The sequence below is a fragment of the Gamsiella multidivaricata genome, assembly GCF_025024155.1.
Source record: "Gamsiella multidivaricata strain RSA 2152 chromosome Unknown BC939scaffold_14, whole genome shotgun sequence".
Taxonomy (NCBI): domain Eukaryota; kingdom Fungi; phylum Mortierellomycota; class Mortierellomycetes; order Mortierellales; family Mortierellaceae; genus Gamsiella; species Gamsiella multidivaricata.
The window spans coordinates 371,467-385,400 of record NW_026251722.1 but is presented as its reverse complement, the minus strand read 5'-3'; the positions used below and the strand labels follow the sequence as shown (position 1 = coordinate 385,400).

The 13,934-nt window shown below is 47.4% G+C and overlaps 6 protein-coding genes across 6 annotated transcripts; 3 read left to right on the top strand and 3 right to left on the bottom strand.

The window, feature by feature from the left end:
- The first annotated feature begins 4 nt into the window (after positions 1 to 4).
- BC939DRAFT_421221 (30S ribosomal protein S12) lies at positions 5 to 612 on the top strand. The gene has a single exon (XM_051553087.1). The coding sequence runs from the start codon at positions 11 to 13 to the stop codon at positions 389 to 391; it is 381 nt and encodes a 126-aa protein (XP_051414999.1). The 5' UTR covers positions 5 to 10; the 3' UTR covers positions 392 to 612.
- A 21-nt stretch (positions 613 to 633) lies between these two features.
- BC939DRAFT_394203 (vacuolar protein sorting-associated) lies at positions 634 to 1,614 on the bottom strand (the record flags this gene model as incomplete). The annotated part of the gene is made up of 4 exons (XM_051552136.1): positions 634 to 754; positions 849 to 994; positions 1,110 to 1,341; positions 1,463 to 1,614. The coding sequence occupies 4 exons, from the start codon at positions 1,612 to 1,614 to the stop codon at positions 634 to 636; spliced, it is 651 nt and encodes a 216-aa protein (XP_051414998.1).
- Positions 1,615 to 2,089: 475 nt separating this feature from the next.
- BC939DRAFT_500746 (uncharacterized protein) lies at positions 2,090 to 3,074 on the top strand (the record flags this gene model as incomplete). The annotated part of the gene is made up of 4 exons (XM_051560076.1): positions 2,090 to 2,181; positions 2,323 to 2,562; positions 2,716 to 2,794; positions 2,916 to 3,074. 4 exons carry the CDS (start codon positions 2,090 to 2,092, stop codon positions 3,072 to 3,074), a joined length of 570 nt encoding a protein of 189 aa, XP_051414997.1.
- Positions 3,075 to 3,223: 149 nt separating this feature from the next.
- BC939DRAFT_443462 (heat shock protein 90) lies at positions 3,224 to 5,375 on the bottom strand (the record flags this gene model as incomplete). The annotated part of the gene is made up of 2 exons (XM_051554546.1): positions 3,224 to 5,193; positions 5,303 to 5,375. 2 exons carry the CDS (start codon positions 5,373 to 5,375, stop codon positions 3,224 to 3,226), a joined length of 2,043 nt encoding a protein of 680 aa, XP_051414996.1.
- Positions 5,303 to 5,747, top strand: BC939DRAFT_443459 (uncharacterized protein). Its single transcript, XM_051554545.1, has one exon. It carries the CDS (start codon positions 5,507 to 5,509, stop codon positions 5,678 to 5,680), a length of 174 nt encoding a protein of 57 aa, XP_051414995.1. The 5' UTR covers positions 5,303 to 5,506; the 3' UTR covers positions 5,681 to 5,747.
- Positions 5,748 to 8,975: 3,228 nt separating this feature from the next.
- BC939DRAFT_443454 (uncharacterized protein) lies at positions 8,976 to 9,982 on the bottom strand. The gene is made up of 3 exons (XM_051554544.1): positions 9,939 to 9,982; positions 9,317 to 9,442; positions 8,976 to 9,203 (listed from the first exon to the last, which is right to left on the bottom strand). The coding sequence occupies exons 1-3, from the start codon at positions 9,945 to 9,947 to the stop codon at positions 9,096 to 9,098; spliced, it is 243 nt and encodes an 80-aa protein (XP_051414994.1). The 5' UTR covers positions 9,948 to 9,982; the 3' UTR covers positions 8,976 to 9,095.
- Positions 9,983 to 13,934: the final 3,952 nt, after the last annotated feature.

The window sequence follows — 13,934 nt, the reverse complement described above, 5'->3', positions numbered from 1 at the left end:
GGTCCGCTCCATGGCCTCGCTTAATCAGGTTATGCGTGGCTGCCGCAAGACTTTCAAGAAGGAATCGAAATCACCAGCTCTTGACGCCTGTTTTCAGAAGAAAGGTGTCTGCGTCCGTGTCTTTACTCAGAAGCCTCGTAAGCCCAACTCAGCCGTCCGTAAGGTCGCCCGTGTGAAGCTTTCGAACGAGAAGGTCGTCAACGCCTATATTCCCGGAGAGGGTCACAACCTGCAGGAGCACTCCGTTGTCCTTGTTCGTGGCGGTCGTGTTCCCGATCTGCCAGGAGTCCGTTATCACTTGGTCCGCGGAGCCATGGATTTGCAGGGTGTTGCCAGCAGGCGCACGTCAAGGTCAAAATACGGAACCAAGAAGCCCAAGAAGGCTGAATAAGAATGCAGGACGTAGAAGGAATGGAGGGGGTCTAGGGAACAAGCGTATGGGATTGGAGCTCGAGATAAATCATCTTTTGTACTTGCAGAGAACCGGATCGGGAGACACAACTGCCAGGAGGACACCAATTATGGACGACACTGGGATCGACTTATGGACCAGGCAGGGAGACCAACAGACAAAGAAATCGCTGTGCTTTCAATAAATGCATTTACATTGTACTCAGCTTGGATCAGCCTTCTTTATTGACTATCAAGCCATCCACGGAATGCAGTATAGTTGCTTTCAAGGTCGAACTCCATCTGTCTCTTTTCGTCCGCAGCCAGCTCTTCGCTTGCCCTCATACCATTCAATTTGATCAACCTATGATGATGTATCACAAAGGGGTCAGCATTCACTTTTCTGAAAACAACATCGCTGAAGTATAAAGACGAAGTGACCAGTTAATTAAACTTACCATTCGCGCAATTTGGCCCGGCCTTCAAAATCAGCAGGTAGTGATCGCACATTGTTCAGACTCTGCATAAGGTCCGCCAAGTGAGGGTGAATTTCATCTACCGCCCCCATTCCTAACTTCAGCATATCCATGACCGTAATGTAGCTCTGGAGGGATTGAAAAACAGGAGAGGAAATGGACAAGCCAGAAGATTGGCATGTTGCACAAACATAATGATACATCGAGTGTATGTAATATAGACATGCTTGGTCTCAGCCTTACCTGGACAGTTTCAGCAATATATTTGGCAGACTTATGGCCACTTGGCTCGTTCGATGCACCACCATCGCCAAATTCGACTGTCGCTGGCACGCCAATCTTGATCCTCTTGGCTGCTGCTGGGCAATCCAAATTGTATTCCTTCATAAACTTTTCCAGATCTGGTACAACATCGCCCAGCAAGCTAGAGGCCGTTTTAAATTGCGCAATGAGCTGACGACACTCGGGTGTGTATCTATAAAAAAAAAAGATATTGTACAATGAGACACCTTGAGTCGATAATATAGACGACGAAGCATAGGTTTTTTTTCTCAATTGTTGCAAATAGCGGCAGAGAAGGCTTCATCAGGACATACTGTGTGTGAGTGATGGCACTTCGAATGTACGCCATTTCCAAATGCTCTAATACGACGATGATAGAATACAGGTCCGCCATGTTGTCCATCTGTGCTCGCTCGCGGTTGTTCGTTGTTAGCTTAATTTCCTCGTCCAAGTTGACTAAAGTCATACAGTCATATCAGCGTTCGTTAGTATTAGAGCGCAACATCGAGTCCTCAAATGCAATGGTAAAGACACCTAAACTGACCTCGACCGTTACTCGGACCTCTCCCGAAGGCCGTGCTAGAGAAGGAAGTTGCTGTAGAAGGAGAAGGGCCATTGACTGATGCCAAGTACTGCTGTGCAGAGTTGAGAGCCATGGTTCGACAAAGCTGATGTCCTGCGAGAAAGGGAAGGTAAACGGGTATGTCTCGAGGCAAGGCTACGGATTTCGGCTCAGAACTAGAGAGTTGCAGCGAAAGCAGGAATGATAGTGGCAGTTGTACGAGTCGAATGCGTAAAAGGGGCCGAGAGTGATGGGAGTGATGAAAGGACTGCCTTTCAGTTCTCACACATTGGTTTTGTATTTCGAGCATCCAGTTGATTTCGCCCTCTTGGGACATCAACACAGCTCAGGACAGAATCACACAGCCACGACTACGACCATGAGCTATCGCGGAGGACATGGGAGAGGCGGCCCTGGAGGGATGCAACAGAAGCCCCGTGGCGGTGGAGGGCCAGGAGGGATGAACTTTCCGTAAGTGCGATCAATATGAGGCCCTACCAGCATCTGGACGTTTGGAGGCCTATATCTTATCAGGAACCACCATATCTCGCCCGCTAACAGTCATGTCTGACTATCTTGCTTCACATGCTTTTATCTGCTCCAATAAAATAGAAACGATATGTCGCAGCAGCAATTCGGATACCAACAGCGAGGATTTCCACCGATGATGATGCAGCAACAGCAGCCAGGACAACCTATGCAGCAACCACAGCCGCAACAGATGAATATGAACATGCCGATGCCGCAGCAAATACAGATACCGCAGAATCAGCAAGGATCGCGGTCGTTCATGTCTGGCATGCCGTCACCGTCGCTTACACAGCCAGGATCAATGGGATACCAGGGCACAGGGTGCGTCTATACAGCACCGCTTTTTTTTTTTTTTTTTTTTTTTTTTTTTTTTTGGTCGGCAGCACATTGCTTTGTTTCAGGCGATCTGGATCTCGTGGACTGATAGAGGCTTTGTTGCTCTCCGGTTATTACCGCCACTATCCATATCATTAGATCCGGTCCAAATACAACCAGGTTACCCTTTGGCCCACCAATTGGTCCCATCGACCAAAGCCAGAAGTCACATCACGACGTAAGTACTGGATGTCGGGGACGTTAAGGAGAACTGGTCCAACGGCATTTCGCCAACGATATAATTTGATCCGCAACCTGGTTCTTGCTGTTTTTAATCTTTTCTCATCTGTGCTAAATAGATCTTGCGCAAGCACCAGGAAGAGTACGCGCTGAAGCAATCCACACAAATGGCCATCACTCAGGCGCACTCGTCCACTCCAGGAACATACATTGGAATGCCATCCAAGCACAACAATACCATCATCGCCGTCTTACCCCGGCTACCCAATCCACAATGACATGAAGCAGCAATTAAAGCTTATGAAAAAGGTCTATAAAATGCATTTATATCACTTTGCGTTGTTTGGTATGTAAACAGATGGTAATTACAATGGGGATGTGCTATAGTGACAAAGGGAAAACGAAAAAGTGTAGGCTAGTGTACAGTTTAATCGACCTCCTCCATCTCACTGGCCTCAACAACATCCTCAGCCTCGAGGGCGGGCATGTCCGAACCAGCCTCCTCCTCGTCGTCATCGATGGCAAGACCGAGCTTGATCATGCGGTGGATGCGATCAGCGAAGGTATCGGTCTTCTCGATGCTGAAGCCAGAGACGACGAGGGCAACGTCGTACATCAACAAGGTCAAGTCCTTGACGGTCTTGTCGTTCTTGTCAGCCTCAACCTTGGCCTTGAGGGTCTTGATGATAGCGTTGTTGGGGTTCAACTCGAGCGACTTCTTCGAGGCCATGTAGGACGACATGGACGAGTCACGGAGGGCCTGGGCCTTCATGATACGTTCCATGTTCGAGGACCAGCCAAAAGCACCGGTGACGAGGACGCAGGGCGACTCGGAGATACGGTTTGAGACCAAGACCTTCTCGACCTTGTCACCGAGAATCTCTTTAATCTGGGCGCAGAGAGCCTCGTACGACTTCTCTTCGGCCTCACGGAGAGCCTTCTCCTCCTCATCCTCCTCGAGCTCAAGACCCTCCTTGGTAACAGAGATCAACTTCTTGCCATCGTACTCCTTGAGTTGGGTGACAGCGTACTCATCGATGGGGTCAACCATGAAGAGGACTTCGAAGCCCTTCTTCTTCAAGACCTCGATGAAGGGAGAGTTCTCGACAGCGACGCGAGACTCACCGGTGATGTAGTAGATGTTCTTCTGCTTCTCGGGCATGCGGGTAATATAGTCCTTGAGCGAGGTCATCTCGTCCAAAGACTTGGTCGAGTGGTAACGGAGCAAGTCAGCCAACTTGGCGCGGTTCTGAGCATCCTCGTGGACACCGAGCTTGATGTTCTTTGCAAAGGCTTCGTAGAACTTGGCAAAGTTCTCCTTATCCTCGGCAATCTCAGCAAACATCTCGAGACACTTCTTGACAAGGTTCTTGCGGATGACCTTGAGAATCTTGTTCTGCTGAAGCATCTCACGGGAGATGTTCAAAGGAAGATCCTCAGAGTCGACAATACCCTTGATGAAGTTGAGCCACTCGGGGATGAGGTCCTCGCAGTCGTCCATGATGAAGACACGGCGGACGTACAACTTGATGTTGTTGCGCTTCTTCTTGGTCTCGAACATATCAAAGGGGGCACGGCCGGGAACGAAGAGGATAGCACGGAACTCGAGCTGACCCTCAATAGCGAAGTGCTTAACAGCCATGTGGTCACCCCAGTCGTTGGTGAGGGACTTGTAGAAGGTCGCGTACTCCTCGTTGGTGATGTCCTCGGGGTTGCGGGTCCAGAGGGGCTTGGTCTTGTTGAGCTCCTCGTTCTCAACGGTCTTCTCCTTAATAGTCTTCTTCTTCTTCTCCTTCTTCTCGTCTTCATCCTCAATCTCCTCGATCTTGGAGTCGCCCTCCTTGACCTCCTCCTCATCGTCCTCGACCTCCTTCTCGGTCTCCTTCTCGACGGCGAGCTGGATGGGGTAACCAATGAACTCAGAGTGCTTCTTGATGATCTCCTTGATCTTCTTCTCCTCGAGATACTCTAGCTGGTCCTCCTTCATGAAGAGGCGCATCTCGGTACCGCGGCCCAAGGAGGGGTTGACAGTGTCGCGGGTGATGGTGAAGGAGCCACCAGCGGCGGACTCCCAGATGTACTGCTCATCATCGTTGTGCTTCGAGATGACCTGGACCTTCTCGGCAACCAAGTAAGCAGAGTAGAAACCGACACCAAATTGACCGATCATGGAAATATCAGCACCGCTGCTGAGGGCCTCCATGAAAGCCTTGGTTCCGGACTTGGCAATGGTACCAAGGTTGTTGACGAGATCAGCCTTGGTCATACCGATACCAGTATCACGAATGGTCAAGATGTTGTTCTCGCGATCGGGGGTGATGCGAATATAGAGCTCCTTCTCAGAGTCGAGCTTGGAGGGGTCGGTGAGGGACTCATAACGGATCTTGTCAAGAGCATCTGTGGTTAAAGTGGAAGGAGCAATTGGCAGTTAGCATTCGATTGCCGGATAACGGTGCATAGGAAGATAATAAAAGCATCGAGGACTCCAAAATAACAGGAGACGTACCAGAGGCGTTGGAAACCAATTCTCTCAAGAAAACCTCCTTGTTTGAGTAGAAGGTGTTGATGATCAAGCTCATCAACTGAGAGATCTCAGCCTATGGGAGAAGTAGTGGAGAATCATTGGTTTATGATGTGTTAAGGATACGAAGAATAAGCAATTGCTTGGAGATCAGATCTCGATTGCACGACTGACGACGCAGACACACACATGCGTATGTGTATCTGTCCAAGTGTTGGATCAGGAAACAATAGACAAGGCATGTACCTGGAAAGAAAACGTCTCGGACGACATGGTTGGATGTGGAATGTGGAGGGAAGAGAGGATGAGGGAAACAAAAGAGGGAGCCAGCACCAGGCCAGAAATATATACGACCTTGGTTAGATAGTGGCCAAGCAACCGCGCCCACAATAACAAAAGCTTCTAGATGTTTCCTCAAAGAGGCGGAGACAAGAACGCGGTTGCCCAATTTCCTGGCGGTGCTTTCCACCCCTGTCTCATCGTAATCGTCTCATTTTTTAAGGGGTTGGGGAGGGACCAGCAACCTGGGATCAACACTCATTCATGCACGTGACAAAAAATGCTTATATATCCCTGCTTCATCGAAGCCTTGGATGCTGTGGAAGATGGCTTCGACGACTACGATATAGTATACAAGTTATCAAAGCCATGTCCTTGGCAGAAGCCCATGCTACTTCGTCGGACAAGTCATTCACGAAGACTTCAAGAAAACGCCCCTGCCTGGATCCTCTTTCCGAAACTCTGTCCAACGATCTGGGAAAAAAGGCAGAGAGACCTTGGAGACAATCGAGAAGCTGCAGAAGAAGGTCAAGCTGTTGCAGAGAATTGAGGAAGGTTGCACCTTCCAGCAATACGTTCATTTCAGTCAAACAGCATAAACGGCCTTCAGGAAAAAGGGGGTCTGTATAGGAGCGTAGAGCAGTACTTCATTGCTTCGAGTTTTGCAAGGGAGAAAAAGAGAACGCGAAACTTGCTACGACAGCGGATCCTTTTCTACGAACGGCCTATTTATTACATGGGATTCTCACTCAATACCGTCAAAGGCATCGTATTAAGGAAGGATAACGGAGACGCTCGAGGCAAGCATCCACGTTACAACCACACTCTATCGTTTGCTTCAGACCTTCGACGAATCGCAACGGAAACGAACACCAAGGGACAAGCTGTAATCTTAGAGTCGTTTTTAACCGCATCAAGGTGCTATTCGCGGATCAATTCATGATTCCAAGCAAGGAAGCGATTCAGTTGTTGATGGAGAAAATGGATTCCCGTTATCAGGATGTCGGAAACACTAGAAATCCTGTCGGAACCGAGGATGTCGAGGCCTAGAGGCGGCACTACCTTCAAAAGCGACGGTCCGACAAGTATAAGGGCGCCGTGTTTGTGTATTTGGACGAGTCCTACTGTAACCAGAACCATGTAGGCTGATTATTTTGATCCCTTTGTCAGTCTCTCTCGGTTCAAAAGATAATACGACGGAGACAGAAGACACTCCAAACTGATTGTTCCGCAGGGTCTATTCTGTGCGCATGAATAAAGGTTTTACGCGAGCGACGGAGATATATCACATTTTTTCTCTTATTTCCTCGCATCTATCAAGGCTTGCCGAAATAAAGGCTTCGCGTCCTTGGCAGTGCATGCATGTTGTTGTTGTTACATTTCTCACAATCGTGGTTGCAAAAAAAGCAAAGTTAGCAGCCAAGCGTTACATAATGAGAAACAATTGATAGTAATGCCGCCGATCTAACACAGCGCACTCCACTTTCCGCCCTCCTGCCGTAGAGCTAAACAAACGCCCAGCTAAGAAAGAACCAGGGTCAAGGGCTACAACATGCTGTCTGACAATGGTCTTCTTACCGTCCGGCAAGCATGGGATGAATTTCATGGCCCGATTGCACAGGCCATATTGGAAGACAACAAATGGCCCTTCACCCCAGCACGTTGTAAGGCCTACAGGCGCCGTCGCCAGTTAATTCAACTGATCAAGGCAGAGGCGATGGAGAAGCAGCAAACCGTCGACACCTTTCTTGATATGTTTACAAAAAACAATAAGGGCTGTACTATAAATTCACTGCGGGTGATGTTGGCCGCAAAAAGCCAAAGTAAAGTAGATAGCGAGCAGACAACAGATAAACCCTGAATAAACAAGCGGTATTCTGAGCTTTACTGTATGCCGCAAAAATATGGCTATGTGAGGGAGACGGCAAGAAGTATGAGGCGGACGGCTGAAGGTGAAGCTATAAGACTATAAGACCATGAATGCGAGAAAGGAACGACCGAAAAGGAGACGAATGCACAAACGACAAAGGAATCTTATGAACAACAACGCATGAAAGGTGGAGTAATGAGTGGCAAAGAGAAGATGGAGCACGAAGAATGAGAGTGGGGATTAGTAGCGAAAGGGAGCGTATATATGGGCGTGTACATGTGAGAGAGAGAGAGAGTGTGTGTGTGTGTGTGCGCGTATGTGTGTGAAAGGACCATGAAAGGGGAATTCAGGAACGGAACCAGGAACAGAAAAAAAATGTTATCGACAGCAAAATGCTATGGACGTTCGAGTGCAAAGGTTATCGCAAGTGAATTCATGTCCATGTCCCTGTCCACAATTGTGGACATGGGGGACACGGCGTGATCTCAATAATTTAATGAACGTTATTTCTTTAACTGAACGCGAGCGGGACACCATAGAGCCAGGTCTGGATCTTTTGTTCCCAAGTTCTTTTGCTGCCACATGACCATTTGGGTTCGGTTATCCAATGGTTCAGTGGTCCAATGGCTCAATAGTTCAGTGGTTTGCTTTATCAATTGCTATCTACAATGGTTCATAAACAAAGAACCTTACAAAGTGGCCATATCTGTAAACCGAAGGGTGTCTCGTAACGATCCTGATCTGCTAGTCTGAGTAAACATTCGCTCTCTCTCTCGCCGCACCGCTTCGTTTCCTGAGGCAATCCGACTCAATTCGCTTCCATGTTGTATAGATCAATGAAAAAATAGAAATAAAATGAAACTGATTCAAAGAAGACTTGTCCCTCGGCTATGCGCCGACAACTCCAGGATGGATATCAGCTGTCAATCAGACGTTTTAGTGCCGCGCATCGATCCACCTCACGCTCCGCTAGAACTGACTCGCTGGTATCTCGTGCAGTCCGTCGATATGGACGCCTAACCGGCACAGCACGCACTCCTCGACCTGCTCCTGGCTATCCGTCACATAGACGACGTTGAGAACCTTCATCTTCAGATCTCCAACAGTCGTCTTGCCTGGCACAATCTGCTGATCCGACAAAAGCGAGTAATGTACAAAGTTGCCTGGCAGTCGGACAGCGATACCGCGAATGGTCTCTTGTTGGTACTGAAGGAGGTAGCTGAGGAAGGACGGCGAGGTCAGGGTCAGAGATGACAGGGTCTGTTGTTGTTCAGGCGAAAAGGCAATGAGTTTTGTTGTCATGGCTGGTTGCGTGTTCGATTAGACTTGGTGATGTGGATCTGAAAGGGACAGATGAATATGTGGTGCTGAAGAAGGTTGAAAGACGGGGACAAACAAGCACCCCTTGCCCTTGCCTCTTGCAAGCCACTTGAACGACCTGTGGATCTTTAGTGGAGCAATTGGCTCTCAAAGACAACTTTCATCGATAGAACGTGGTGATACTATGTACTCGTGAATAAACATATCGTTGGGTAACTTGCTGCAGTGTTTTTATTTAGTATCGATACGCATACTCATCGTTGCACTGCTCTCCTTGACCTTTCTTCAAAGAAGTGCCCCTCAGTCCTCTCATTCGTCTTCAATGCCTCGTACATAGAGCACGTTGTTGCAGCGAATCAACACCTCTCCGAGCGTTCCTGTAGATGTCCCATCCACGAACTCCTCTGTACTTGCAAGCTGTAAGAATTCGATCAGAAAAAGACATCAGAATGGTACTTAGACAGAAAAATATCGTCGATGGAAGTCTTTAAAAAGCACGCAAACAAATGCAGTAAAGAGACAAAGCATACCTGTAAGTTCATATACGAATCCACTGAGACCAAGAATCCCTTGTACTCTTGTCCCCACTTCAGCTTAACCATGACCGCCTTTCCTGTGAGGTCGTTGAGAAATGGCTTTGGGTTGACGGGAACAAACTAGTACAAGCAAGGTAACGTTTACGAATGTCAGTCTCACGAGGATTGAAATGCGTCGCTCCCAACGTCTTCTGGTTGCCTTCTGGTTGCCCTCTGGTTGCATTCCTGCTCCGCTAGTCCATGCGATTGACGCTGAATACCAGAGGCGCTCTTTCCAGCATAATACTCTGATGAGATCAACTGTGCAGCTTCCTTGATTGATATCACGTATCCATTTTCTTTCAATGGCCAAGATGTTTATCCGCCCAGCATAGTTTATTCTGGCCGTATAGAGAGGATCTGACTGCCAAGACCACGGTCTGTGGGCTTTTGGTCCGGGACGAGCGCTGTGCTCGCTGCGTCGCTTATCCTGTTTCTTGAAACAGATCAAACGCTTGCACGATCATCAACATCCAAAAATAAACAAAGCGTGTCGGCTCCGATTGATCCTATCTCGCATGTGGGGAATATTCCTTGGAGTTGAGTGTTCTCATGCTAGAACGTCCTGTAGACTTACGGCAGACATGTTTATATGACAGAGGGCGACCGAGAGTAATGGAGTGCAAAGTGGTTTTTGCCTTTACTGAAAGCTATGGCTAGTAAACCCGTCGTTACAGCCATATCTACGTCATCGTGAAATTTGCATGGAAATAGCGATGAATATGGGTCTGAATCCATGGTCCACGGAGAATTCCACTGTCATTATTGATAGCGCCTGTATTCATATGCATCAAGAGTACCAAGAGGCTATTGAAATCTAGGGGGCTGTTCTTTGCTATCTTCCCTCATTTTTTCCTCAATTAAAATCTGTCAGCTTTGGTCAAGCGATGGATAGAAAAGGATGCCGATCTGGTATTTCGCCGTGCACCTCATTTTGGTTTTGGATCTCGCGCTTAGTTATGTGCAAGCAAAGATTATGAAGGATCTGACTTCAGTAGCATTTATTAAAGAGTCGGACCGAAGGTTTGATTGTGTACCAATAACTGGTCCACTACCATTAGCTCCACTTAAAAGCGGCTCAACTCCAAAGCGTCCACGATGAACAGCGTTTTGGTCTTGCTGGTGTCTGATTCGCGGAAGTGTTTACAAGTGTAAAGGATCGCACTGTCGCGGTTGCGCTTCTGAGGAGTTGAAGTGGAAGCGAGACTATCGTTCAACGCCTACATAGCTGGTATGTACGAGGCGACGACAGCTTGATATCTTGTAACAGGGAGTGCAAAAGTAGTACTGCGCCCAGTTCCAACTTTCCAGGGTACTGTGGCAATGATCCCGCTGATATATAGGCCCATCTACACCTAGACTAGATAGCAGCATTCAATCCAGTAGAACCTTTATTCATCCTAGATTCACTCCCACTATCCCCAATCGTTCGCGAAGAGAGAGCAATCCCCTCGCTCTAAACGTTTTCAAACGGCCGACTTACTTGGAAAAACTTTCCTACAGCGTGGACACTCGAATTTGTCGTTTACACTGTGGACAGTTAACGTTTCCTGCTGGCCTTCAGTGTCCCTGGAGGTGGTCCTGAAAGAGTCAGAGTGGCGCTCGAGCCTGTGAGCACGAAGGTCCTCGACGGACTACAAACAGTGAGGCCCACTCCATTTCAGACATGCTTGTGTGGACGTCTTTCTGAAACAGGTAGTTGTTGTGCGTTCCGCGCCGCGCAGATCAACAAGGTTTGCCAGAGCAGACGGGGCACCGCCAGGCCAATGGGCCAGCGAGGTGATGGACAAGAAGAGTATTGACAGCCAATGAGCCTGGGACACAGGATAGGCACAAGTGATAAAGACAAGCGATGGCACAGCGATGGGCAAAGTAGAGTAATGCAGGAAGTGCAGTGGCATGTCTGATAAAATATTGAGTGGACCGATTGATGCGCAAAATGAAGTATGGAAATATTGTAGGGAAAAAAAGGAACAAACCCCTTTGTCCGCCACTTCATACTGTACGCTTCGGCAAGACCACCATCCACCCTGCATTATATACACTGTACTTTGTCCATCGCTTGCCCGCCACTTGTCCAAACCTGTGAGCAACATAGAACATAAAAATAAAAATGATCTAGGCTACGAGTCGCGTTTGAATGCGTTTCATATTCAAGCGCGTCCTTCTAGCCTCCAGCACATAACAAGGAAGGCAAAGCGCCATCATCTGCACCGTTTCTCCCCCGCTTCCTGAAAATCGCGCTCATGATGTTGATTATTACAATAGTTTTTTTTTTTGCCCGAAGCTAATCCCTTGCTCGTCTGAAATTCGTACAGCAGGCACTATGCCTGACACTCAGTGGAAATCGCAAGGTCTATATGTATATCGTTGCCATCAAGGCGAGCATTTGGGTGCGACTAAGGCGCCAATACATGCTATAGTCGAAATGTATTCTATTCTTTCCTTTATTCCTTTCTTTTTTCCATCTAGCCTTTTTTTTTTTTTTTTTTTTTTTTTGGTATACGCTAATGCGAAGTAAAAGTGCTGCCTATCCTATCTGTCTTCATTGAAATCTACATGTAGCAGATCTTCACATGGAATACGCCCAGGAGTATACAATATTCATTAAATCCGAGTGGCCCTACTTATCGCAAAAAAACATTACAGGCATGAAGAAATTGTAGTTTTCGTTCTGTCCCTGCAAAAAAAAAGTCCGAGGCGGATGAGGAACAATGTCATTGCGACAGTAACAAGAACCAATATGTGCTTTAACCGCGCTTGCGGACTAAATTACACGTTATTAGTGAAGATGTTACAAAGAATAATGGACTGTCAACAACCTTCAGAAACAAAAACCAGTATATTTCGCGGAGAGATAAGTCTATGCTTGTTCATTTTTGAGGGCCCAGATGTAGGTACCCGCATCGATCTGCTATGTGCTCCAAAAGGGGCTCTGTGCTATTTTGTGCAAGCCGGGCGCGTCTGATTAGCCTTAGAATGTATCCTGCTAGCCGTGCATATAGGTAATAGGTTAATCAATGCCTTTTTCTACGTTGGTACCAATCTTCGATGTTCAGCCAAATCGCTCGCATGAGCTCATGCACCAAAAACAAAGAGAATAAAGACTGCCGCGTTCAAGAAGATAATAAAGAAGAGCCATGAAATTGTGGAATCAGATCCAGACAATCAAATGCGCCATCATTTGCCCGATGGAATAAAGTGTAGCCATAATATAGACCGACGCCGATGGACAAAACACAAACAGAGGATGTGAATCATCAATTTCTGCAACAGAACGCGATGATGAAAATGATAGCATAGAAGCAGTGTGCAATACGGGAACAAGATCAAGGGGCGGTATAGATATCAGACAATATTAGAGTTACGATGCGTTGGGGGTGAGATCTCAAACAAAGCTGCAAAAACGAACCCTTCAAGGTCAATCAAATTCCCGAGCCAAAGACATTGTTCGCCGTGGACGTTCAATCCGACTGTAACACTCGCAGCAGTCATTTTCACGAGTTTTTATTTTATTTTATTTTCTTAATAGCTATCAGCTGGGTAGGTTTTTATTGCTCTATTCGCCCCAGCATACAGAATAACTGGGGCATCTTGACCGGAGTGTAAGGCTATGGATATCATCAGTCTGGATACCTCTGGCTAAAGTGACATTTTTGGACTCCTATATGAGTTGGATGTGGAGAAAAGTTCTGAGCAGAGCTGCGCCCCTATTATCGGTCCCATACCTCCTTGGTCGGTCTTTCGTGTGGCTATATCTGTTGGTAAGCCCAATATTGGGTCCTAATATTTGTAGTTCAATGCAATAGAACATTGCCACTGCTTTCTTATACAGCCATAGCCTTCCATGACAGGAACTAATCAACTCTTGTACAATTAACATTTCCTCGTGATTTCGATAAGCACTATCGCACGGACACCACATACAGCAGAAGAATGTAAACCAAAGGCACAGTGCGTACATGACCAATGCATGCGAGGACGTGCTGTATCAGGAATGAGATTGGGCAAGTACCTTGTCGCTCTAAGAACCTCAGGTGACTTTATTTCTCCCTTGTTGCATCCGAGCACAACGTTGTAGAGAGCGATGGAGGGCAATAAAATGCCTTCAGGGGAAGTGGGGTTATTGAAAATTGTCGTGGGGTAGTCTGCATAAGGCTCATGTTTGTACTTTTGTTCAGTACGGCGGCGAATGTGGAGAAACACATGCGTCTCAGGCAAACCCTGTCAGACAGCTTGTTGAGCGAAATAAGGTGTTACGCTGCGGTCCGTGTATGCTGTGTACCAGCGGCAAGTACCTACATAGACCTCAGTATACCTGCGCCGTGAAACGACGACGCGTCGAAAATTTATTGTGAGCATCGGCCTATGAGATGATAGGGTCTTGCAGGCGGTTTGTATAAAGCAGCTTATTAAGAAGATTCCTCCACAACCGCGTCTAGTTCGTATCCTCGTCCATGGTTGCCTTAATTTTATGCTCTCCATGCAATATTGCTCCTGTGTCACCGCAATATGAACTTTCCCTCCGCGCGGGTTGTGGAGCACATCGCCGTGTTGCTCGACCTCCATTCCT